General features: G+C 34.5%; 2 protein-coding genes across 2 annotated transcripts in view; one reads left to right on the top strand and one right to left on the bottom strand.

The window, feature by feature from the left end:
- Positions 1 to 5700: 5700 nt before the first annotated feature.
- ptc (protein patched) lies at positions 5701 to 27415 on the top strand. Its single transcript, XM_066390999.1, has 6 exons — positions 5701 to 6069; positions 7507 to 7707; positions 19523 to 20049; positions 21160 to 21640; positions 21698 to 22321; positions 24893 to 27415. Exons 2-6 carry the CDS (start codon positions 7591 to 7593, stop codon positions 26735 to 26737), a joined length of 3594 nt encoding a protein of 1197 aa, XP_066247096.1. The 5' UTR covers positions 5701 to 6069; positions 7507 to 7590; the 3' UTR covers positions 26738 to 27415.
- bgm (bubblegum) overlaps positions 27401 to 27591 on the bottom strand; it is a 28576-nt gene continuing 28385 nt past the window's right edge. Inside the window, exon 11 of the mRNA XM_066391038.1 lies at positions 27401 to 27557. Within this exon, the coding sequence (XP_066247135.1) occupies positions 27484 to 27557 (74 nt within the window). The 3' untranslated portion in view covers positions 27401 to 27483. The remainder of the gene's footprint in view (positions 27558 to 27591) is intronic.

The raw sequence follows: 27591 nt of genomic DNA, 5'->3' as shown, positions 1-27591 counted from the left end.
AAAATGTGAATTTATGGGTGGTGAACTTACCAAATGGATAAATGTAATAGGTCGTTGAAAAGGCATTTCGAGCGTTCAATTAGAATCAAACAATGTACTTGGTGACTTAAAAAAAACAAAAGCCGGTAATAACGGGGTGAATCGTAAAATGACATATGACATTAGAAGGTTATTAGTTTCATTATGTCATTTGTAACAATCACTGACTATGAACGTTCGATTTGGGTCGTCCACCAGTTGCCTTCGAGTTATGTTCTTTTCACGTTCTCGTGCTATTTTGAAATAAAGTTAAAACATAACAGGGAAAGTTTGGAATGTTTATACCTGATACCAAGTACGAAAATGCTTTTTTCTTTTCAATTTTACGGTAAAATCTTTTCTCATGCATTTCACAATAAATTTGTAGAATTGATATACAGTGTGCGCATAAAGTATGGAGTAAATTCATTTTCTCGGTCTGGAATTAAAATAATGAAAAATGCTTGACCACGTTGGTTTTAATTTAAAATTCCACATATTTTGTTGGAATAATATCAGCTGTGACGTCATTATCGTTCCAGATATGACGTCAGTGTTGTGTGTGTAGATGACATAAATTTGTTTATTATATTTCTTAATCATTTTTTTGATAAATTCTCAAAAACATATTTTCTGTCCAGAATGAGCCTATCCAAATATTTGTTAAATAAAACGGACACCTCCTGTTGTGTTCGCATTCTATCACCATAGCCGATCATCATAAGGATTTAAATTTTTTGCTTTATGGATAAATGCATTGTAATATAACTTATATGAAATTAAATCTTCACGAAGGCAAACCAAAACTAACAAACATGAAGATGTAAACATTACTGGAATGTTGTGTATTAAACGAATAAAAATACCTTTTCTACGAAAACATATAAAAAACTTACCAAATAAATCAACAAAAAACTACCCCGATCCGTTTAGGGGATGTTTATCTTTTATCGTTAGGTACCGTAAAGAAAAATATATTTTTGAAAATATATAAAAAAATCTGTTATATAACGCAATAAAAGAGTTTATGTCCTGCACGTAAAAAAGTGCACCCTTTCACATAAAATTATCAAAAAATATTAAAAACATTTAACTGACGTTACATCTGGAACGATGATGACGTCACAGCTAATATTATCCAACCAAAACGTGTGGAATTTTAAACTAATGTCAGCGTGTCCAAGCATTTTTTTAAATTTTGATTCCAGACCGAGAAAATGAATTTATTCCATGCTTTACGTACACGCAGTACATAAATTGCATAAATTACACCAGCGCCATGCTTTCACGTGCGTTGAAACTCTATCGAACAGAGATGGCGGTGCTTACAGCTTCCTAAAGTCCGTGCATCCAGTTACACCTATGCGCCGTAGATGGCGCTAATATTATATTCAAACGAATCATAGAGAAGTTAATGCGAAATGTATCATATCTATTTGCTTTAATTAAAATTTATTTAACATTTGATTTAGCTGTTTAACGCTTAATGAGAAAATTTTGAGGAGTGGCGTTTATTGCCAACGTAGATTTAATTTAATTGCCTAGCAACACGCAATTGAAATCACACGATTGTTGTAAATTAAAATAAAATTAACATTGAAGTTAGTTCCCTTCCCGAAAGAATGATCTGCACATTAACAATTTTTGATGACTCAACTTCAATAAACATCCTACAAGCTCCGCGCGGGCACTTCGAATACCGTGCCAAATCTTAACCGACCAACTTCTTCATTTAAAGGAAGACTAATCTGTAAAATAATATTTCATTTTTATTTTTGCTTGCCTTATCTTCTCGTGGGTGGTCCGGCCATCGGAGAAGCCTTAAAACGGTCGTCAAGATTTTATTAAGAACATAATTCCATTCTGGGGGTAAGAATTAATTTATTTGTTAGATCTTGGTGTAGATAGAGAGAGGAGAAACGATTCTTCTAAGTAGTTGACTTCGTCAAAAGCATTTTTAGCATCTCAAATTTGAGCGTCCATTATACGTTTTAGCACCGGATTAACATGCATTTTTTTATTGGTCTATTTGGTATATGTACGTACAGAGTGTCTTTAACTGAGTACCCATTAGAAGAATTTAGTGAACAGCGAGGGCTAGAGAACCACAATTTGGTATGCAGTCATTAGAGTCCAAAATCTATTGATTGAAAACATTTTCAAAATGGCGGCACTTTTGAAAGTATCGGGAATTGATAACAACTTTGTTATTTTTAATGAAATAACTACATTTTCTATTTTTTTATGATTCCATGTTGAATTTCGAGTTAGCTTTATGTAATATATTACTAACCTAAAGTGTCAATTTTCGGAAATAAAAATTGTTTTATGTCAAAATTGGCAAAAATCTTCTGCATAAAAAATTATTATAATGGATCTAACACATGTAGAACAACAAAATTTTGTCAGTAAAAACTCAAAACACTGCACTTCATTCCTCTCAATTTCAATTTTGACGATCACCTACAGGGTGGCCTGCAAAATGAGTTGAACTAGACCCATACAAAAATGCCGAAAAATCATTTCCTTCAAATGATGCGCCCCATATTTTACTATGGGGGTTAAAAGGCCATTTCGTTCTGCATTCAGTCATGTAACGTTTTCCTATTATTACATAAGAATTTTTTTTAGTTATTTGAGTTTGAAAATTGAAAATAAAAAAATATATTCATAACATAATTGCTTGATGCTGTAATATCCTCAACCACATTTGAACGAATCATTTTGATAATTGTTCAAAATGTCCACCATTTGTTTAAACAACATTTATAAAATAATTTTAAAAAGTTCTTATGTAACAATTAGAAAATATTACCTGATTTAGTGCAGAACGGAATGGCTTTTAACTCCCGGATTAAAATACGGGGTGTCCCACTTGAAGGAACTGACTTTTCGACATTTTTAAATCGACCTAGTTCAATTTATTTTGCAGACCACTCTGTAGATCATTATCGAAATTGAAATGAGAAGAATAAAGTGCAGTTTTTTTGTTTGAAATTTTGTTGTTCCACCTGTGTTAGGCCCATTATAACAATTTTTTTAATCGAAGATTTTTGTCCATTTTGACATAAAACAACTTTTATTTCCGAAAATTGACATTTTAGATTAGTAATATGTTAATATAAAGCTAACTTGAATTTCAATATGGAATTACAACAAAAAATTTAAAAAAACATAGTCATTTCATTTAACATAATAAAGTTGTTATGAATTTGTGATATTCCACGCAATGTTTACTTTTATTATGTTTTATCAAGACCTTTGGTATTGAAACCATCTTTGGTAGATACCTCCTCATATACTTTAACATACTTAACATACTTAACATACTTAGGTCGTAACATTACCAGTTTCCATTCTCCATAATATGTGTTATCGTTTTCGTATTATATGTATTTGTAAACATCGCTGCACAAAGTTAGGATAACAATGGGTTTATTTGAAATTATCCACAAGCTATTTATCCAAGCGTTTCAGACAATGGCAGTAATTCTCCAATGTTTTCTAGAATAATAGACGTACATCCTGGACGATGTTTTGATTCCCATACAGAGTGTCTTATTTAGATATGCGCATTGCCGCCATTTCCAAAACGGTGAGAATATTTTTTCATTTTCTATTCACTCTTTAAAATTCAATAATATTAAAATTTCTTTCTTTCTGAGCGGGAGGTCTGAATTTGTAAACCGAATGAGATACAAGTTGCCATTTTTGGAGATTTTTAATATTCCATAAACAGCATTGTCAAATTATTTTTCCGAGATTGTAAAATTAGTTAAAATATGCAATCGAAATTATTTTAAAAAAATATCAGTCCAATTAAAAAGATTGTAATAAATGTTTATGTTACTTTCTTCTTCTTTACAGCATAAGCACATTGTTGTTCCTAAGTGACAATTGGCATTTGAGGTGTCAATACCAACTCAGTTTTTCTATTATAAACCTAACATTTTTATTTCATATTTCGAGGACGTTTTTTATTCCTGAAAGATGAAATATATAGTTTTTCTTCTCAATATTATATCAATATCACCATCATCATCATCATCATAATAAATATTTCCTGGAACTGTTTTTTAAATTTGGTTTCTAACATTTCACTAATTCCTCAAATAAAAAATCCATTGAGGTCATGTCGGGAGAATTAGGTAGCCAACTAAAAAAAACAAAGCAAATCAAAAGAGTACGCACACGATACATTGTTATTTTAGAGATAAAAAGCGCTTTTGAAGTATGGAATAAAAACTCTAAGTCTGTAGTAAAAAAAAGTGAGTTGGTATCAATATCTTAGACGGTAAATACCGTCTTGGAACAACAAGACACCTACATTGTCGAGAGGGAGAAACTAATAAAAAATATATATATTTTTTTATTATTTCGGAGATAGCAGTGATAAGTACGCCTAAATACGATATCCTGTATAGGCTATATACACTGTGACTTAAATTGGGCCCACATACATGGATATCTCAAGAATTAGATGAGATAGAAAAATGGTTTTAGGTTTTGCAATATTTAAAAAAAAAAAACAAAAACTTTCATTGAAGTTATGTGAATACTGTTGGGGCAACTTTTTGCGAGCTCTCCACCTGTGCGTTCAATTTTTAATTGTGACGTTTCAGTCCTCAGATATCAGCATCAACTTATTTTTTTGTTTGTCTTTTTGATAATGCTTGGGCGGTGGTTCTTCAAGGCTTCCATAATTTCGTTGATTTATTACAAGCCTCTCGAATAACCTTGCGCTTGGTTGTAACATTTTACGATATAGAGTTTCATTAAACAATTCGCGATAGCAAATTTGTATTCCTTGGAAAAACACAATGTTATACGAAAAAGAAGTTGATCTTGATATCTCAGAACTGAAATGTCGTGTTTGAAAATTAAATAGATAGGATATCTCGCTAAAAGTTGCCCTAGCAGTGTTTTTACAAGAAATTAAAAACGCAAGTTTTTTGGAAATAATTTAAAAATAAAAAACTCAAAACCAACCGTTTTTAATGCGGCATCAAATGGTTGTTCCCTACAACTTTTCCCATTTAATTCCCCAAAAAAAATTCCCATTTTTTTAGTTCTTATGCCCAGCATACATAGTTTGAATTTGGGACACACTGAATGCTTGGCTTTGTTTAGATATTAATTTAAATCGAAATAAAAAATTCCAAGGTGTCGACAAAAGCTAACAGCGCGCATAAAATAAAGTGATATATGTTCATTCATGATTCATGAGCTCTTGTGATGAGGTTCAAAATTATTCTACAAATATTCAATTTAATTAATAATCTCTGGAAAACGTTTACAGTATCAATGTCTATAACGCAGAGGTCAAGCTCAGAACTGGCCTTCCGGGGACCGGAAATACCAAGAGATGAAGGACCTGCAAAATATAGAGATTAAAAAAAAAAGTAAACGAACGCTTTCCGAATATCTAGGAAGATAACACATATTATAACGAGAAAATTTGATCGGCATGGGCACTTACTACATGTCTATCAATTGTGAATGGCAATAAAAAAATAACATTTCTGTCAGCGTGTAAACCGCAAATGGTGGCAAAAAACTTAATTATGTTATATGTATCATTTTGAGAATTTACATACAGATATATAGATGTGGGTGGTCTTGGCTCGGTCCGTGTCGGCCCAAGTCGTACGTTCAGAGCAGAAATACAATGAACGAATGGTAGGAAGGAAGGACCCAACACCAACATTTGAGAGTACTACGAACGACTTGCTTAGTGAACAGTGAACGGTGTTTAGTACGAAAGAATCTCGTAGACGGTTAGCATTGATGTCTAAAATCAAACCGAATTTGAACTTAATTGAACGACGATTTTTGTTTCGAAGCATTTGGAGTGTCCATTTTCGAGCGTCCAATCTCTTATTACGTCATAGCATTATGACACAAGTGAGATAGTGTTAGTGATAATTTTCTGGAATATGGTCCGTGGAAAAATGCCGCCTTGTCCTTTAAACATCAGTGGCTCATAGGATTTTCTATGAACCCTAGGGAAAATGTTCTTGTTTGTATACAGGACGTTGACTGTTTTACCGGGTAAATATAACGCCACTGTTGGATTACTATGATTATTATGCTGTAATTCGTTTGAACCGATTGTCTTGCTCTAGAAATTTTCAAACTTTCAGTTTTGTTTACTTAGTCGCTATAGTAACACTCTGTTATTTGCCAAAAGCGATTTTTCTCAAGTTGACTTGCTCGTTTTTTATTCGTCACGATCATGTTTTCTTGCACAAGATTTTTTTTTAATTTCCAAAAATGTGCGAATAATAATTGAAATTCGGTGATCGATGCTCGGTGGTTTGCACATGCAAAACTTTTTGAAGCTCTCGGTAAACTCGTAAACGTTTGGACCGCACTTCTTTATTATATGGTTCAACGTTTTCACTACGTCACGTTTGGCATCATAACATACTTCTTTCATATAATAATTTGCTATGGAAAGCTTCTCAACTAATTTTTTTATCAAATCTTAAGCGTATACTTTCTATACCTAATTACGCAAAGATGAAAAAACTTTAATTGCGCAAAGATGAAAACCTCCTAAATTCTTTATGGATTTTACGGTGTTGCCACTTTTCGGGCCAATTTATCTTAGATATTCTAACGCTAACGTGGTAAAAAACGTTTTCATGTAGCATAAAGAGGATTTTAGTAGTATTATAGAAAATACCATGCAAATGCAGTATCATGATCCCGTTTTGTTTGATGGTAAAACTAATTAATAAGCAATTGATTAATTTTCGATTTTTTTTTACGTAACTTTGTTCGAAGTAAATATTCTCAGTTGTACAGGATGGCTTAAAAAGTAATAGATACATTTCTATTATAAGAATCTGACCTAAGCCAGTCGCTTATAAGCATAGCGATAACAACAGAATTTGTTACAGTGCTCATTTTCATGTGTTTTATAATGTAATGAAATTTTAGTCCAATAACTTGTTTCTATATTTATGGTACCTACTCTGCCTATGCCCATCAACACATAAAACTTTGGCATCTTTCATAGAATAAACTCTTTCTTTTTTCCGCACACCCTGTATACCTTTCAGTTCATTTATTTATTTTTTGTTCTTGCTCTACGTATCATTTATAGATAACTATATATTGAACAGTGCAAAATTATTATTGACCGCAACACAATGTCAAAAGATGAGAAATTGAAAAAGGTAAAAGTTGCATTTTTACTTTTTTCAATTTTAAATAGTACATTTTTACATATTTGACATTCAACTCTGCTTTTTTCATCTATGAAGCTCTAAAAAATTCCCTACCTCTTTCCAAGTGCAAGCGGATCAAAAATAAGTAATCGTAATTCACCATTTTTCTGCGTTGCAGTCGAGCTTATTAAAACCAATCTGCCTCAGGCACACATTAAACATGTTAGAAAATAAAAACAAAGATGCCTGCCACTTGGTAGTTATTCGCCAGGAGTTTCTTAAGTTGGCATTAGCGTGTATTTTTTTGTTTCAGTTTTTTGGATACACAGAGTAATCAATGGTGCCGTGAATGGAGCGGAGCGGCACAAAGGGCCTGCCCGGCCCTGAGTTTTGATAGATGGCAACTCAGGCCTCGGCGCCTGTAGCGCCAGGGCCGGAATCTCGACACGAGTCGGACCTGTATACCAGGCCTGGCTGGGTGGATGCAGACGTAGCCTTAGCGCAGTTAAATCAGGTGAATATTATGTGTCATTTGCTATGCTGAAACTGTATTGTACTGATTAGCCATGAAACTGTAAAATTTTAACTCGAAACCATATCCCACGTGCTGTGTTGGTCGTAAACTCTCAGAAAGTTACTTTGTAAAAATCAGGTTTAGATGATTAACTTGAAGAGAACCGCTATTTATTGCGTCGACCTGCCAAAATAGTACACATATTATTATACAGGGTGTCCGCAATAACTCGTGTACATTTCTAGAGTTTCTGTGAAGGAATGACCGGAAACGTCTCTTGATTAATTTAAAGCCATTTAAAGATGGCGCTTAACTTATGATTATTATACGGTTTGCCTAGAATTTCTACATTTTACAATTCCAATCAAACCTAGATAGCTAAATATATTTTACATAAGAAGACTCTTTGACCGGTATTAGAAAATTACTAGCTGATCCAGACGATACGTACAAGTCGGTTTAAAACAAAAAATACGAAAATTTACTCGCAACAGAATGTTCTATGATGCACATCGTATTTTCCTCAGAAATTGTGCGTCCTACTCATTTTAAATATGAAAACATTTTTTTACGTAAGCCAATCGCTTCTCACATCAAAATTCACGATATTTTCTAAAAAAAAACTGCACATTTTTAATCCTGCCACCCCGTAGTTCTGCGCTATTGGCGATCAATACGAAATTTTTAACATGTTCGAATATCAGCAAATTAATTTGTTGTATAAGTCAAAATAGACACAACATGTCAGTGATTGTGATAAGGAAAGGTCCCAGAAAATTTGGAAAAGATATTGGTTGAACGCTATCTTTAAAGCGAGATAACTCTTTTAGAAAACATCTCCTGACCTATTTTCATAGGAACTATTTTTATTATTTTGACCCAAGAAATCGCCTCTAGAAATACCGGGTGACCCTAATAGAATGTGCATAGCCAGATGTCACTTATTATTAGAGATTGAGATCTGAAATTTGGAACGTCAGTGTGACACAATGGGACTAAAGTTTTGCTAATTTTACATGACGTACGTCATGGTATATTTTATGGTATCAAAATCAAAACCTATTAGTTTTACCCTTTTGATATGTAAATTTTTTTCGGTTAACGTTTTTGTTTTTTATTACATAAATTCAAAGCCTTAATTTTGATGAAGTGTAAAATACTAATTTTCTACTGAAAAAAACATGTTTCATTTATTTATGACTACTCGAGCAGATTATTGAAAAATGCAAATTTACCCCTTTTTTGACATAATATCAACATTTTCTTGTTAATATTGTTTTTGTCCAAGTTCACTCATTCAATGTATATAAGAAAAACCATAAGAATTCATTGAAAAAATAGCATTTTTCTTGATTTTAAATAGTAAAGTATCTGTCAAAAACGCATGTATCAGGGTGTAATTCATGTTTTATTGTTGCGAAGTTTCCAGGAGTGGAGTAATATGATAAGTAATCGTGGTAAATTTTTGATTCCCATACTGAGCCAAATAAAAAATTTGAATACCATGAAAAGACTCCTAAAAAACAAAAGTTCGTAAAATGACATATGACTGACATTAGCAAAATCTTTGTTCCATTATGACGTATTGACGTTCAACATTTCAGGGCTCCATCTATGATAATAACTGACATCAGATTACGTACATTCCATTGGGATCACCCGGCATGTGTATGTTACTCCTGGACACCCTGCGTAACGAATACGAAATGATAATTTTGCCCATGTCGTATGCAGTACTTTTTCTACCACAACAACGTAGCAAATTGTAGTAAACAAGTTGACAGCATGGTTATTTGTTGGAAATCGAGGGTTATCGATATCATTTCTGAGCCCATAACAATGCAATAGTCTAGCAGTCATAGAAAAAGAGACATTTCTCAGGCCTTTGCGGTGAAGTAGTGAAGTTCGATAGATTCCCAGAACCAATGGGTCAGTTGAAAGTCTTTATTTCGCCTGCCAAAGCTGTTAACAGATTTATTGACCAAGCAGGGTGTTTTATATTTCTACTCTGGAGGTCTTTTATAACTTTTTCTCGAATCTGTCGACGTGAAGGTCGAGCAAACAATCGGGGATGAAAAATCACTTGACTAGAGCCACCCCTGATTAAATTGCTGAGTTAGAAGAAATTGTTCTTTTGCATGACTTTCATACTGAAGCATTGGACCACCCAAGGCATATGTGCAAGTAATTGATATTGTTAAAGTCTATGACATCGTAATTTATTAATTATTGTTAGTGGTTACCTACCATTTAATGTGCCTTAACCCAACGAGACATTTTTCATTGGAGGTTCAAATATTAGAGCGTCATAGTAGGGGTTTACGGGTAATAAGATAAGCCAATCAAACACAGACGGGAGACGTGGACCACCCAAGTCGGGCGTCACTATATCAAAATAGTATCGAGCCTAAAAAGGCATTATCAGGTGAGGACTGGTTGATTTTAAATTCACAAATAACCATGCAAAGGTGCCAGACACTCTCGTTAAATATGCTTTTGTTTTCTGGGGGGGCAGTAATTTATAGGAGACTGTGAGGATCGATTTGAGTTCATCCGCGAGATCACTATCTATCTATTCTGTCTTTATGCTTGGTACGTGTCTGGTGTATGATCATTAGTGGCCTATACACCAATTCCTATAATGGTTAAAAGTTAATTTGCCGGCAATAAAGACCGGATAATTAAAAACCTAACGACACATAGAAAAATTTATATGACAATATGCCAAATAATTTTTTTTAGTAAAGTATTTGGTAAATCGTGAGCTCGATTACTAATGGTCATAATGCATCGAGTTCGGCGAATCCTTATCTTGTTGTATTTACCAGGGCATGTTAGTATCTATTTTTTTTTGTGAGGATTCTAAGTAGTCTCGAAATGAACAGGGGCGGACCTGCCCGTGCGAGTGGCGCCCTGCGGGGTCCATGTGGGCTGCCTCACTGCCTCGGGACCACACACGATGCCACGTTGGTGGTCTTTCGCATCCGCCGGCCAAGGTTAACGTAAACGCGGCTTTAGCGCAGCTACATCCTAATGCCATGCCGGGGGGCGATTGTGAAACGCCGCCGCCAACCATCCGAAAAGAGGCGGTTCTCGAATTTTAGTACCTACTCCGTTCAAGGGTTAATTATTCTGTTATAGTCCTCAACACCCTTATTTAGGGCCTAACTTAATTTAGTTGTTTCGGGTGCCCAGTTGAACGGAAACATTCTTGAGGGCAACATTGCCTCCCTTTGAGAAAAGAATATTGTACATATGTATTTCGATATTGATTTAAATGATTTAATGTTGATATTTAGAAAAAGAACCATGCTTACCCACGTTAACCTACTTTATAGAGAACTATCAAGTAGCTCTAGGAGTAATTATTGCAAAATAATGCGTACCACTCTAGAAGATTCTCAGTGGCGGCACCAGTTTTTTTACACATTTAATTTTGCAATATATGTTGCATTTCTGAATTGAGAAACTACAAGGTTGAGAAATCCAGCACGTACGCCATCAGTGTAGGTTGTATTAACGTATGGATTACTTTTAAGAGCTATTGGAAAAAACACCTTTTAGACGATTTCCAGTAGCGATACCGAATTTCGCAATCTTCAGGCTCTAGGATAAAAGTTTTTGAAATTCATTGTTTATTGGAGATATAGATATGCCATTGGAGTTTTCGGGGAAATTACATCGAAGGGTATAGGGAGGGAGACTTTGAAATAAACCAGATCAGAACTAAAAACAGTGATGTTAAAGATCCGAGATACGCCAATGTACTAAATCACAAAAGGTGAAAAGATTAGAATATAAAGATTTAGAGGCATAGAATAAGAGAATTAGAGAAATAAAACTAATAAGAACAGGTATTCTGCCCCCATTTCCCCCTCTCTCTCTCTCTCTCTCTATAGGATGGCAAAGTCTCACATTTTTTCTCATATTTTGCGTTTTTGCCATGTATACTTTGAGTTCAATTTTTGAAGTTTCGTACTCTTTAAGATCGTCTACAACAAAATGTCTAAATCTTCGGTCGCCATATACAGGGTGTCATGTTTTTTGGATCATGTTTTATTTTATATTTTGTATCTTTTTTAGAACACCCTATATAAATTCTGATATCAATTTTAGATTCCTTCTTTAATTCTTCAGCTTTTTTTTCTCTTACAGTATTTTCGATTTTTTTAGAATTTCTAAATTATATTATTATCAAAAATATCTATCAATGAAAATTAAGAATATAAAGAAAGTAAGGAAAAAAAACTAATCATCCGGCTCAGTAATCAACTATCTGAAGTAATTGGTAATATTTAATTACATTTCTTAAAATAAAAACAAATCTAAACAAAAAAAAATCATAAAAACTGTTGAAAATGTCCTCCTATGATGTGAAAAAAATGTGTAATTTTGCCACCCTGTATATTGAAGATGGCTAGTTTTTGACCATATTCTTATGGCATTTTCTTATTATTTCGCAGAGTACTATCGCTCTCTGAAATATCTCCGGGATGATATGTTACAACCTGTATAAATTTTGTCTCAGCTAAGACTACAAAATACGTCATTGTAATACACCATGAATTAACAGCTAAATAATTCATCTACAACATAAATTTATCAAAATATTTTTCTTTCTTAACCATTTTTTTAAAATTGTCATCCAAGTTTGACCAGAGAGCTCCGGCTATCCAGGTTTGAAAGAGGCACCCTGGTTGTCCAAATCCAAAAGGAAAACCTTGGCCCTCTAGGTGCAAAAGAGAGACCCCTCAAAGATTTCGTGGATTTCAAAATATTTATCAAAGTTTTCTCTTTAAACAGAGTTTGAATATGTAGGAGAAGTCTTAGAACATTCTTTTCAGGTCTGTTTTATATTGTTAGAACGTCGAAATATTTCAGAATTTATGGGTATATAAATTTTTTTCTCAGATACTCTACGAATTTATCAAAGCCATAACCTTATTTTACAAAAAAATTATGAGATTGTCCGTTTAAGAAGTAATTAAAAAATGTAGGGGAGCAAAAGAACAGTTTTAAAATTTCCTTTTAATATGAAAGCACTTTTTGAAAACGCACAAAAATGCGCTTTAGTCTTTGAACGTTCCATCTAACTAATTTTACTTGGGACACTCTGTACATATTTCTGCTAAAGCCAATATATACAAACATTTTGTTCATTTGCACACTATCGAGATCATAGGTTGTATTTTTAGGATACAGGGTGTGAAAGTTTGAGGTTTTTTAAAAAATTTTTACAGTTGCTTCAATTTTTGAGATATTAAGTTGAAATTTTGAACGTAGTACATTAAAATAAACTCCATGCAATTCATCCATCAGGTAAGATGATTTATAATGTTGATTACATTTTCACAAACCAATTCAAATGTGGAAGGAAAGTAGGGAAGAGACCTAATGAGGAAGTATTTATAAAAATTGGGCGCATCGTGGACAAAACTGATTAACAGGTTGAGCGCCATAGCCCATGTGGGTGCTTGCTAAGGAAAATGTACAATCCGCAGGGGCGATGTCAGACACCGGTGTCTGCTTGGATCCTTGAAATATATTTGATTGATAGGGCAAGCGATCATGTTTCATCATGATTTTATCTGGTTGATTACTACCACGTGTCTGTCTTTGTCCTACTCCACACCGGGACTATGTTTTTAGTATATTTTTTTCTACAACAAAATGAAGTATTAAATGACTAGTGCGGACACTGGTGTATTTCACTGTTTCTGAAAAAAAATCTTACGTAGTACGCCACTGAGCATTAATTAAATTATATATAATATATAAAAAGTATTCTCTTGTCAATTTTATCAAAGATTTCTCAAATCCAATAGTGTAGATTTTAAAGGGACATTAATATTCAAAATATCAGATTAATATCTCTAGAATTGAACGAGCTATAAAGCAAAACCTGAAAATAGCTGAAATTTTCACACCCTGTATCTCGACAAGTAATTTAATGGGAGACGTATGTGGTTTATAAGGCAAACTAGTATTGTTTTTCAGCAAAGATACGTAGTTAAAGTTTTGTCATTGCAATTAGGAACACCCTGTATGTAAAACATGTGTGAGAAGTTACCTCAAATATTCAATAAATGGTAATCATTTTTGCGTATACGATCATGATGGTTTACGTCTATGTGTGTATCCTTTGTACACAGAGTATCACAAATAAAGTAAGCCACATTGGGATCTTTGCTTCTTCTTAGAGACACACTGTACATATGCTGATAAAGACAATAATAGTAAGAAACTTTTTGTTGATTTAATTTCTCAGAAATTCGAAATTTCTCAGAAAATCGACCCTGCATAATAAAACGTTATTGGTCGCTTTGGTGAAAATTATCGGTGGAGTCATTTAAACTCTAATCACAACGTAAATCCCGTGAATGAAACCGAATGAATGCGAAATTAATCTCGTGTTTGGAATGTCAAAATTTGATCTATCAATAATTAATGCGAAGAATGAGGCAATCAATGTGCGAGCAATATACGAATAAATATAATTAAAAACCCATTGAATATTACTATTCTAAATGAATGACTCGCAAGGAGTTATAATTTTAATAAAATGATGGTGTTTCTTTCCTTAATTTGCGTTAAGTACTCAGCTTTTGGCGCAAACCAACTGATGGACGTATCTAAATTTTAGGGTACCTACCTTGACGAAATGATACGTCTCTACCTGTGATACACCTAAAATGTAGTAACATGGTGGAGGTATTGTACATATTTTAAAGATCTCAACTCAAAGGTATTATTTGGGTTCCGAGAAAATGTAACCTACCTGTAGATCTGTCTAACTGAAAATTATTAATAGGTATATAAACTGACTTGATTCGGAGAATAACCCGACATGGTGTTCTTCTTTTTGACAAGGTTTTGTATCAGTTTTGAACACTCGATTTGTAGATTTAAACCAATAATTGTCAAGTAATTAACCTAAGGTTAGTTACATTTAATTTAAAACAAAGTCTGTCAAAAATAAAAAAGCGGCATAATTTCTTTACAATTTAATTTCTAAACGGACATAAAAAGGTTTATTTTCATCATGTTCCATATGCCTCGCATATTATGTGTTTATTAATTGAAGCATGCCACGAGGACGCGTTGGGTGGTCCCGACAGCCATTACACGGTATGTCAATTTTCCGCCTTTACATTTTACATATAGCCAGTAAGTATGCGCTCTGCTATATCTTTCTTCACCTAATGGATTCGAAATTCTTTTAATTAGACGTTTTGAAAAGGATTATGCCGCTTTCGGAACGCGATTCGTTAACGTTACGAAATAAAAATGTTTACGAAAAGTCACGATTAAGCCGTGTTGGTTGTTTTGGATGTCGATGAGTTTAGGTCGGTATATGAATCTGAAGTTCGTTACATTTTATAGAACCGGCAAGTTAAGAATTCTTAAATTTAAATCATCAATCTGAAATGTGCAGGTACCTCCACAGAGAAAACTTACAAAGTTGGCGTGCATGGATTTTTTCAAATTGAATTTTTTTAGCTCGATGGGCGGCAAGCAACGTAATTAAAATTAAAAGAACAAACCATACAATCAAAAGTAGTCATTATTACCAAATAACAATTTTTTAAAAACAGAAAAATAAGATGCATTGTCTAGGAAGACTTATTCTTATAGACCTATTATTTTACTTAAAGTCCTATAAAATCTCCCATTATCGGAAAAAAGCTAGAGAAATATTATTTTTTAGTCAATGTGACAACATGGCATTCAAGCACATCCGCAGGCTGGGCTCACACTCGGGTGGTCTCTCGTGACGTCAGGGCACTTCTTGGGTGGTCTCTATGCTATCCTCCTCCGTGCCGCGCCATGTTGTCACATTTCGATTTCCTATTTTCCTATAGAAATTACTCTACACTGAAGATTCGTTCCTTTGAGAAGTTAACGTTAATGCATAACACCATTTTTACTAAGTCAAAGTGTCATAGGAAATTTTACTATCGGACTTAACGGGGTCAACAACACATTATACTGTCGATGATGCGATTATAATAGTTTATGAATAATAACTAGGTTTCCATACGAAGTGTCTGCGTTGGTGGTCGCAAAAAATATCAACGTCTTGCTTAAGCACTGACATTAGTGGCCATCTATATCTGCATCTTTTCTCTGTGTACCTCGAAAACCTCGAAGTTTTGATCGCACCGGCAACACGACAGTTAAAAGCAGCTGTGCTGCAGGGAATCTACGGGAGGGGTCTAGAAAGAAAAGAAAGCTTTCGGGCTCGCTTACCTTTTGTATTTGGATTCTGAATTTTGGTCCCCCATGCCACAGCCCCCAGGTTTTTCGTTTCAGCTTTGCTAACGAGATTTTCAGAAGAATAATTCAGTCTATAGGTGCTTCCCCACACATTATGCGTTGGTTTGGAGGAAAATAATTACAATATTATTGTACAAAAGGTGCGATTCTGGTAGACACAAAGGAATATTTAATAAATGAACGCGGTGTTATAGAAATTCGCTAATACGACACTGAGTTTTGACAAGGTAGTTGTGATAGTATCTACCAACCGTACTGTGCTGATTGAAGATATAGCATGGCTAAGAATAAAAATTCAACAAGGCATCTTGACCGCAGAAAAAATTCCATCCACTACACTTTAAGATAAATTTTACGTATAATTTTATGCTCCTTTTGACTATCAGAGTTAATCTACATAGTAAATATTTTCGGGAATTACCTAAAAGAACTGTGTACTAATCTGAATTAAAGAAAAAACTTAAACTTCGATATCCAGAAGCTAAGGGTTTTCCGACGTATGTTTGTATGACACACTTTGGTTGAAATAAAATCTTCCGTCCCATTCTACTGATACCAACTGACTTGCTCTGTGTTTTAAAAAAAGATGCATTTTACAGTTTCTTTTTTTTGTATAACAATAGACCTTCAAAAATTGAACAACACCAACACGAAGGAAGTCAGTTTTAACACCTCGACAAACTTTAAGCAGTGATCTTCTACTGACAATGTTAATAAATAAATTCCGAGCAATTAATAGAAAAAAATTAAATTGAAGTATCTTATGTGAGATTATTATTTCCAAATCCCATACCCAATACGTCACAAAATTTGGGTTCCAGAAAATCACGCTGCAAAAAAAAATAATGCGGCATTGGGATTCAAATCTATAACACTGACTTACCATGTCTATCACCTTACCGATCATCTAGTTATGTTTATACGTAAAGTAAAATCCATGACTTATTAACCCATAGTAAATTTTCAAATGCGATTTTCTCCAAAACTAAGAGGTAGTGTCAAAAACGGCTTTAGCATTATATATTTTATGGGTAATACTATAAGTATTTAATATAGTTTCAATAGTATATTAATAAGTTTCAATAAAATAGGTGAGTAACACTTCGTAAACTCCTCTTGTGAGAATTTCGTCATGAAGTAGATCGTAAATTTACTCCTGAATTTCTTGAAGAACTTGAAAAAAACTGGGACGTCAAATTTCTTGTAATATCTGGTAAATAGTACTTTTTTGGATGAACTACTACCCACATCAGCGCACACTACAGTTCTCAAACCCCCTGAGGGGGGGCATTGCATTGTTTCAACATCAGTTGATGTGAAAATCATACATTCCATTTGATTCACTTATGGTTTACAAATGGTTTCTAAGAATTTTTTGATATTTTTCAATTTTTATTAAACTTTGAAATGTTGTATCTCGAATATTACGGATTTGCGGACAAGGGTTTATTAGTTAAACTACACTGATTTTCCAATGATCAGCCATTGAGTTTCTCATCATAATTCACAAGCATCCTGTATATTAAATGTATTATATAGGGATATTTCTAAAAGTAATCCGATTTTTTTTTAAATAAAAAAGTACTCTTCTCACAAATACACGACTTTGCCTTGCTTCCAACTTGCTGTACAGATATACCGTACGGCTCTAACTTGTATACCCCCCCCCCCCCCCTTCACACAAATTATTATTTAAAAAATATTCCAAATCAACATTAAACAGGACAAAAAATACTATCTTTTGACGTTTGTTTATTTTTCTAAATGTTGTTTACGTCACCGGTAGGGCAAAATAGCCGATTTTTTAAAATGAAATAGGGGTTAAATGACATCTTAAATTAAAGGTATTTCAAAACTACATTTAATGGTGTAATGCGATTTAAAATCGATCAATTACTTTTTGAAAAAAAGAGCTATAAATAGTGAAGAATAAATGTCCTAAAAATGCAAAACAAATCAGTCCTGAATTATTTTTATAAAATGTCTGAAATTATGTAATTATCTGTATTGTCATGGGCCATCTGCGATGTGGTCATCTGCATTGTATCCCATCTTATCCCATTGTATTATCCTGTGCAAAGTCGCCTGGCGTGATGGACAAGTGGAGCCCATTAGGACCACAAAATAAAACTGCCCTTAACAATGAAATCACATCACTCTTCGTCATAATTTTCTGTGAGCAGTTGCAAGTCTGATCATTATAAATCAGTTCTTCAGTGTAATGAAAATAGTTTTTTTAGTGCAATAAAAACGTCAAATTACAGAAGTCTGCAGATCTATTAACACGTTAATCGCTCACGTCAAATTCTTAAATTTTGTCACCCGGGCCATAACTCCCTTTTGAAACGTATCTGTTGCTAACTATAAAATATCATGTAATAATGTTACAAAGATTATTTTTTCCATTTTTCACAGGGCTCAAGACGAAAACAAGTCGTGAAGTTCATATATGAGTGTGATAGTATAATTTTGTTGAGACTCATATGTCGGGTCACATAGCGGTTAACTTGTTAACCCCTCAAACCTTCGTTGATGTAAGGCAACAATTTGATAACAAGTTATCTTTTTGTCAGGAGCAAAATAGGGCCTATTTCGAACATCTAATTTAATTAATTTCCTATCAACAAACGAGTTTTTTTATTGTTTATGTACTATGAAACTGAATTTGTATTGATTTTTTTAGATTTATTTTTTCTATTCATAGTTTTTTTCTCAAAAACTCATGCTTCGATTTTAAATCCCGTTACATCATTAAATGTAGTTTTGAAATACCTTTAATTTTAGGTGTCACTATACCCCATGTTTAAATTTTTTTAAATCGTCCATTTTGTCCTACTGCTGACGTAAGCTATGTTTACAAAAATAAAAAAACCTCAAAAGATAATAATTTTTGTCCTGTTTAATGCTGCTTTTGAATATTTGAGAAACAGTGAAAGGGAGTGGGGGCAAATTAGAGCCGCATTCAATTAAACATATTACTTTCAAATTTTTCTTAGAGCTCCAGCAGTTTTCGAGATGTTCACATCCAATTTTTGAAATATATATTTTTTTGATTTGCTTAAATGTTGTGCATTTTTAAATAATCGTTAAGTATTCCATGCACTTAATCAATAAGTTTTTAAATTAAACTTGTATGCATCATGAAAATATATCATGATGGATTACTATAAAAAAAATTGGGTTGGTAAAATGGAGTAAAGTTATCAGAAAAAAATATGTCTGTAATTTTCATAATCATTTAATTAGTACACCTGAATCAACGGGTTCTGATTGTTTAATTAGGACATAATTAGGACTAAATATCTCAAAAACTGTAGCTTTTTTTTTCATAGCGAAAAAGTAAAACAAAATATTAAATTCTATAACAAAACAAATTAATATTGGAAAATTCTGATAGTTAGAAAAAAATGCTTATTATTACTTTTGAGTGTTCTATTGAAAAATAATTTACCTCATACAGTTTACTTCATACTGCTCATTATCACTGAACAAATTTCGGTTAACGTCATCATTAATAGAATATTTTTAATTCTTGCAGGAAAAGGCCGTAGGAGACCACGGGATTCTATGGATTCGCAGCAGGATCCAAAGACAGTTCAAGTCTTTGGGAAAGACGCTGGAAACTCACTCTGGAAAATTCCTTTTCGTCAGCATATTGACTATAGCGACTTTCTCCGTGGGTTTGAAAAGTATGACATTTCAAAGCGATATCGAGCTTTTGTGGGCTGAGCCTTCAACGACCCCCGACTCTTCACCCAGAGAGATGCTCTCTTCTCATCAGATGATCGTGCAAACTGGAGTAGACCCAGATGTGGACCTACTTAACTCCCACAGCCTTTTGGCACACTTATCTCTAGTCCACAAAGCCTCTCAAGTTAGCATTAATATGTACGATATAACATGGAGATTAAAAGACTTTTGCCAATCACCAAGCATTCCTATTGTTGATGCCCACTACATCGAGCAGATTTTCGAAAATATAATGCCTTGCTCTATAATAACGCCGTTGGATTGTTTCTGGGAGGGGTCCAAACTACTGGGACCAGATTATCCCGTTCACATTTCGTAAGTATTGTTATACCTACAGGGTGGCCCAACGAAAACATTACACCTATGTTTTCAGTATTTAAAATGAAAATGTGTAAAAACGCTCGGACTCGTCGATTTTTGATTCAAGGGGAGCTTTTTTTTATTGTATTTTCAACCCTTCAACTTCAACCCCTAAACAGGAATAACAGTTAACCCCAAAATTTTTAATGAGATAGAGGGCGAGTGATACCTCATTTTAAAAATAGTTGTACCCTGATTGTAACTTCCAAGATTGGAGTAATTGCCATCATCCCCGTTGATATGACAGTTAATCAAAGTCTAGGGGGAAAAAGCTATTAGTTGCTAATATATAATAATTAATTTTTCACAATAAGAGCTGGACTTCAAAATGAGGGTAGGGAGACCTTTAAAAATGAAATATCATTGAATGGTTTGACGGAGGTGAATTTTAGCCCTAATCGTATAATTCATGAATACCACCATATTACACTCCAAATGTTACGTAACATAAGGCAACACTTGAATAAAATGTGTTTTATTATAGGAAGGTAAATAATGGCTTTTTTCAGCATTTAATAAATTGATCAGAAAAGTAATGTGGAAACTTTTCATTTACCCATTTTTTTTAAGAAAAAAAATTACAAATCAAAAAATGTACCATTTAAATTTGAGGGGTAAAACTCACCTCCATCAAAACGATTCAATGATATCTCACGTTTAAAGATGTTCTTGTCCTCGTTTTGAAGTCTACAGCTTTTATTATGAAAAATTAATTATTAACTAAAAGCTCTTCTCACCACAGACTTTGACAAGCTGTTATATCAACGGGGATAATGGTAGTGACTTCAAACTTGGAAGTTACAATCAGGGTACAACTACTTTTAAAATGAGGTATCACTCGATCCCCTTCTCTTTGAAAATTTTGGGGGTAACTGCCACTCTTGTTCAGAGGTTGAAGTTGAAGGGTTGAAAATGCAATAAAAAATATCTTCTTTGAATAAAAAATCGACGGGTTTGTGTATTTTTACACATTTTCATTTTAAATACTGAAAATCATGGTGAAATGTTTTCGTTGGGCGAACCTGTATATCCACAAACTTCTTTAACGAGGCAATTTCAACACAGATATGGGATGCCAGACATAATAAAGTGGACGAATTTGAACCCGAAACAATTATTCGAAAACATGAAGTCGAAGAAGTTGAATTTTGATTACTATTCGTTAGAAGACTATCTAAAACGAGCTGGGATCACCACGGGATATCAAGAAAAGCCGTGTCTAAATCCAAAAGATCCGGAATGTCCTCCAACAGCGCCCAACTTTAACTCTTCTCACCCTCCTGACGTTGGAGACGAACTCACCAGTGGTTGCTACGGATTTGCTGCTAAGTATATGCATTGGCCGGAAGAACTCATTGTGGGAGGCGTAAAGAAAAACAGAACAGGACGCATTAAAGAGGCCAAAGCTCTGCAAACCGTGGTGCAACTTATGGGAGAGCAAGAGCTCCACGACTTCTGGTATGGACATTATAAGGTGCACCATATTGGGTGGAATCAGGAGAAGGCATCTACAGTCTTAAATGCTTGGCAGAACAAATTCGCTCAGGTTAGATATTCTTTATCAATATTTTGACTTTAAAAGTTAAATTGTTGTTTCTTACAGGAAGTGGAGCGCCTGAGCAAAGCGAAAGAAAAATCATCATCATCTTACATGTTCATTACATTTTCGACTGCGAACATGAATAAAATTTTGAACAAATATTCGAAAACGGACATTGTGAAGTTCGGGATAGTGATCGGAGTGGTTGCAGTGTATTGCTGGGTGGTTCAGTCACCTTTAGCTTTTATCGGGACTCTAGTACTGGCTAGCACAGCAGCAGCCGCTTTGGGGGTTTGCAGTCTAATTGGGCTCCCAATAAATTTGCTCAGTACCCACGTACTGCCGTTTATAACTGTCGGGCTTGCTTTACGTGATATGTTTCTTTTGCTAAACCAACACATTAAAAATTTAGCCCCTCCGGAAATTCTGGCTCGAACTGGTCCTAGCATAGTGTCAGCAATGCTCATTAACTCGGCGGTTCTGCTGACAACAGCAATATTGCCTGTACCTGCTTTAAGAGTTTTCGCTCTGCAGTCAGCAGTAATGATAATCTTCCACGGAGCTGCTTTGCTGATAGTGTTTCCATGTTTGTTGGCTTTGGAGCAACGATGCAGAAAATCCGACGTTCCTTGCTTCAGGAACGTGCCCAAGGGAAAACCTCATATTCAGGACAACAATAACACTCCGGTGAGCAGAGCTTTATCTAAAAAACGTGTAGGCTGTAGAAGCAGATGATTGTTAACTGCAGGCACTAAATCATTTGCTTTATAAATAATAGTCGCCCTTCATAGAAGAAGCGACGTTCTCCGATAATTACTGTTCATGACCGGTGGGCAGTAAAAGACCAATAAAAATAAAAGAGTGATTTGTTTGTTTGACTTATATAAAACTTGAAACCGGGTATGCAAATTATTTGCCTCAGTAGCGGATTAATTAGACACCGAGATTTGAAGCAATGAGAAAATTTTTGTGTGACTAATCCGAAAACTCGAGAAAATGCCGAGGAGAAAATATCAAATAGGTTCAGTTATTCCGGCCCCTTAAGCCTCATAGTTAAATTTATAAGTGTTTAGTTATAGTAAAAAGGCATTCGGAAGGAAATACTTAACTTTGACTGCCTTTTTCGAGGGAGCGTCCAACAGACGTAGATCAAAATAATTCGTTTTGGATTTCGTAATAGTGGAATTTATGACGACGTTGCTGGCAAATTCAGTAGGAAAGAGTGAATAAACTGTAAAAATATTATTTATTATTCAGCATCTTTAAAGAAAATCTTAAATCATACGTCCGCCTCCAATTCCCTTTTGTGTGCGGCACACCAACACCCTTAAAGATGTTAAATGGTAAGAGGGGTCACATGCAGTACAACATTTAAAGGTATTTTTATTCCCTTTACATTCACACTCCTTTTTTGGGTTTTGATCAATTTTACAAAAATAAATTTTAAAAAATTAACTCTCTTTCCATTTAAAATTGTTAAGGAGGTTGCAGTGACTCGCACAAGGGTAAAGTTCAAACTTGTTGTCTTCTGAATTTTTCAAAATAATTATTTTTAAAGATTATGGGGGTGACAAGGTTTCGTTGAAAGACCTTGGCCCAAATATTTCCAATTAAGAGACCCATTCAGAGGGATCCATATACAGTGTGGACGGACCACTTTGAAAGTGGAACACCTCCTAAAATTTATATTTATCGTCCGAGGTTCTTTAACTTTTTTGGCTTCCACAGCGAGAAAAAGTATACTTCATGATGGTGTCACATTTATATTATAAAATTAAACATAATTATAACAAAAATTACAAAAGCTCTATTAGCAAGTTCTTTTACAAAAGATCTGAGTACGTCATTGAATTGGAGCCCTCTGAAATGGACATGCATCAACTTTAATTAAAAAAATTTTGCATATTAAAATTCTGTGATAAAATTCAGAACCACATTCCTGGTATGAATTAATCTCTACTGATGAAACAAGCGATGGAATAAAAATTCAAAAATGACTCACAATTTTAAACTGACAATAACTGAAAGGGACTTCAAGTATGAATTCTATCAGATTTAAGCACTATTTTCACGGGTCCTGGTGCCACTCGGCCTGTTTTTTGGCGTGGAGAGGAGGAGGTTCCTACACGCCACATGAAATGACGCAAATGCAAAAAAATCAAAATGTGATCAAATAAAACTTAAAATGTTTGATGAAGGTCTTGAAATAAACTTCAGATTGGTGAAAGCAATGATAATTTAATTGGTGTTTTTTTCTTATTTAACTGTAATAATAATATTGTTGAACATTATTATGAATGTTCCGCATGTCCAGGCGAACGCTGGATATAGGAGATTAACACGGGAAATAGGTTTTTATTTTTTTTGTGGATTTCCACGGATTATCCAATTGTAAAACTTTTACATGGAGGTCATAGTACTCAAGACTGTCCATCATTCCGTAATTTTTTCAATTTTTTCAAACACACATCTTTTCAAAACATAACATCAAATTTACCAATTAGAATCTTGAGAACCTGTCGATATAGGGGAATGATAACAAAAATAGCCATAAACTCCAAACGAAGTACTGTTAGTTTCTTTAATGACACTAAGCGAGAGTTCGGAGGCAGGAAATTTACATCAACTTTGTGATCATAGATCCAGCTGTCGAAGACTAGAGCTGCTCATGCATTTTGTGAAGCATTACGAAAGACAACTTGTAGGTTGCAGTCTTCTATATTAGAGCTTCCAAGACCAATCCAACATGGAGTTTTGATGTCTCTCAACCGTCGCAGTTGTTATTCACGAAATATCTTTGCAATTCTTGCTTTCACAAGTTTATCACAAGACATTTCTTTTTTCCATAACTGGTATAACATCAACTTGGTTCAATTCACTTCTATCCTTGCTGAGTTTTATACGTAGCCCTTAAAGCACATTACAGACTTTAGTAACATTAACTCGTAGTACTATCCCGTACTTATATTATGTTCAACATTAACTTCTGCGGCATTCATCGGTCAAATATTTTCTCAAAAATAAAAAATATCTAGTCGTGTTACGGTCGCCGCAATGTCTTGTTAGATTATTGATAGGTCTACCCAAACTGTAAAGTCTCGACGGAATATTAGTAAGATACACGATTTTCTCAGCAAACTTAAGTAGTTTTAACCTCTTGCAAAGTATGTGAAATTTTTTCTTGCTAAAAATAATAAAAAATTATTATATTTGATAAAATACATACAGTTAAAGTCATAAATTTTTGTTTTGTTTTAGGAACCTGATGCAAATCTCCTAACAGCCGAAATAATTTGTCACCAACAGAAGAGCATGGTGGCGTACTTTGCAACTCGCTCCTTTAAGTGTGTGCTATTGAAGCCTTGTGTGAAGATACTTACGTGCTTAATTTACGTCATACTAGTGGTATTCTTCGTGTTTAATGGTCTTAAACTAGAATTCGACGTAAAACTGTCCTCATTTCTGCCACGGAACACTCAAGAATATAAATACCTAAAAGCGCAAGATAACTACTTTGGTTTCTACAACTTCTATTTGGTAGTCACCGAGTTGGAATACCCGGTCAGTCAACCCCTTCTCTACGAATACCATTCGTCTTTATCGCACGTCCATCACGTACTTAAAGATTCCAATGGTGGATTGGCGATGAACAATTTCTGGATAGCAAACTTTCGAGATTACTTGGAGGATTTGCAAGAGGAGTTTGATAGTAATAGGGAAAAGAATTGCTTGAACAGTGAGAAATGGTTCCCGAATGCCACCGAAAAAGCAGTATTAGCGTTTAAGTTAATGGCACAAACTGGTATTGTAGAGTTTCCTGTAGAGAAAAGTCAGATTTTGAAGAAAAGACTCGTTACCGATGGTATTATCGATGCTAAGGCGTTTTATAACTACTTATCCGTATGGAGCAGCAACGACCAGATCTCTTATACCAGCAGTCAAGCGGACTTGAAGCCCAAGCCCTTTCAATTTTACAGCACAAAGGCAGAATGCGATCTAAAGATCCCCAGATCGCAGCCCCTCACCTACTCCCAAATGCCATTCTACCTCAAAGACCTCAAAAGCACGGGGGATATAATCGCAACATTGAAGGAGATCAAAGACATTTGTGAAGATTTTAACAATAGAGGACTCAGAAATTACCCCGTGGGGCTAATATTCGCATATTTCAATCAGTTCCTACTTTTAGATAGGTTAATAATAATTCAATTAGTATTAACACTCTCAGCAGCAGCTTTAGTAGCGTGCACACTAGTGAGGTGGACTAAATTGTGGTGTCCGTTGTTTGGAGTTATTGTTGCCATGCTTCCTTTGTGCCTAGTAAATGTAAATGCCTTCAGCAGCACTATGGGCGCTTTGCATTTCGTTATTGTAGGTAGAAATTTCCTATTATTGACCACAGGGTTTTTAAGTGCCATTGGCAGCAAAGAGAGACGGATGAAGATGTCTCTGGAAATCAACGCCGACCACATCGTTAAAGGCGACTTGGGTCTCATAATTTCGGTTTTCGTTCTTCTTCTCTCGGAATTTGAGTTTATCCACAACCAACTTTTCACGTTCTTAATGATTTCTGTGTCCACCTCGTTGATTAATTCTCTCATCTTCTTCCCACTGCTGCTCACTCTGGTGGGCCCTAAAGGAGAAGTCGTTCCTGTTGAGCACGACAATAGGATCTCTACTCCACCTCCGCCTTCTCCACCTCCAACACCAGAAAAACCGAAAGTGTTTTCTAAAATTTCTCGCAGAAATCCCTCGAACAAGGCCACTCGCGAAACGAGCCTCACTACTATAACCGAAGAGAGCTGCAACCAGAGCATAGTTGTGGAACCCCAGGTGACTGTAGAATATAGCAGTCCAGAATCTAGCTCTAGCGGGCCATTCACCACCAAAGTAACCGCGACTGCTAATATCAAAGTAGAAGTCGTAACTCCGGTGTATCGGTCGAGTAAGTGTAGTAGCAAATGTCATAGAAGTTCCAAGTGTAACAGAACAAGGCAAAAGCCTGTCCCCACTCACCATACTCAACCACAGTGCAAGTGCTGCAATAAGGACTCTGATAGTAGCGATAGTACTGCTGAGACTGAGGCTTGCCAGTCCAGCTAGCAGTTTGTTACCAAGTGCGATAGGCTTTAGGTTAACCAATTCTATAGATTAAAAATATAGCTTTAATGTCCTATTATTTATATTAACTGGGTTTAGTTACTTGGACTGTAAATGCCCCCCAAGTAGCATTCGATCATCAATCAAGTCACGTTGTATATGTATTACGTAAAGTATTATTAATGTAGTTGGTTTGATGATTTTAAGATAACTGTAACATTAGACTTTTGAGGTGAAACTATACCATAGATGATTTTTTTAAGATGTCTCTACGCATCTCTAAAGTGAGTAACTTCTGAAAACCTCTTTCAAATTCGAAAGTTGACTGTATCTATACATTTTAGGATCGAAAAAAGTCGTTACTTAAGTATGAAGTATTTATTTTTACATGCTATGTACCTAGTAATTTAGAACTAAAAATGTAAACAGAGTGCACTAACACTGGAAAGTTTTAGTCCACCAACTTGTTTAATGTCTGTAGAACTGGTTAACTTAGTTTGACCGCAAATCCAATGTAAAAATGTTTATATTGCATATATGTATACCATCCGTCTATTTATTTTCTTTTATTTCGTGTAAGATAGTTAGATACTATTTAAAACTATATCGTAACGGTATTATTTATATTTTTTGTAAGCGAAGGATATTTTGACGAAATAGAAACTGTTTTTATTTAAATAACTCTTTGTTTTATTCTGATAAATGAGGATTTATAGTATAAAACATTGCATAACAAGATATAAAATTATTCAGTTGTACAGATTTTCGATGATGCCGGAATACTTTTTCTCTACCACTCGTCTCTTGACCTTCATAGTTGGACCTAAAAAAACACCATTTTAGATTAATTTGTTATT

Source organism: Euwallacea similis, chromosome 6, assembly GCF_039881205.1.
Source record: "Euwallacea similis isolate ESF13 chromosome 6, ESF131.1, whole genome shotgun sequence".
Lineage (NCBI taxonomy): Eukaryota > Metazoa > Arthropoda > Insecta > Coleoptera > Curculionidae > Euwallacea > Euwallacea similis.
This window is presented reverse-complemented; position numbering and strand designations above follow the sequence as displayed.

What these genes read in the sequence shown, in the direction of transcription:
- ptc (XM_066390999.1), top strand. Translation starts at nt 7,591, where the DNA reads ATGGCAACTCAGGCCTCGGCGCCTGTAGCGCCAGGGCCGGAATCTCGA. An exon ending in CCTTAGCGCAGTTAAATCAG is followed by an intron (nt 7,708 to 19,522) that starts GTGAATATTATG and finishes TAATTCTTGCAG; the next exon opens with GAAAAGGCCGTAGGAGACCA. An exon ending in AGGACAACAATAACACTCCG is followed by an intron (nt 22,322 to 24,892) that starts GTGAGCAGAGCT and finishes GTTTTGTTTTAG; the next exon opens with GAACCTGATGCAAATCTCCT.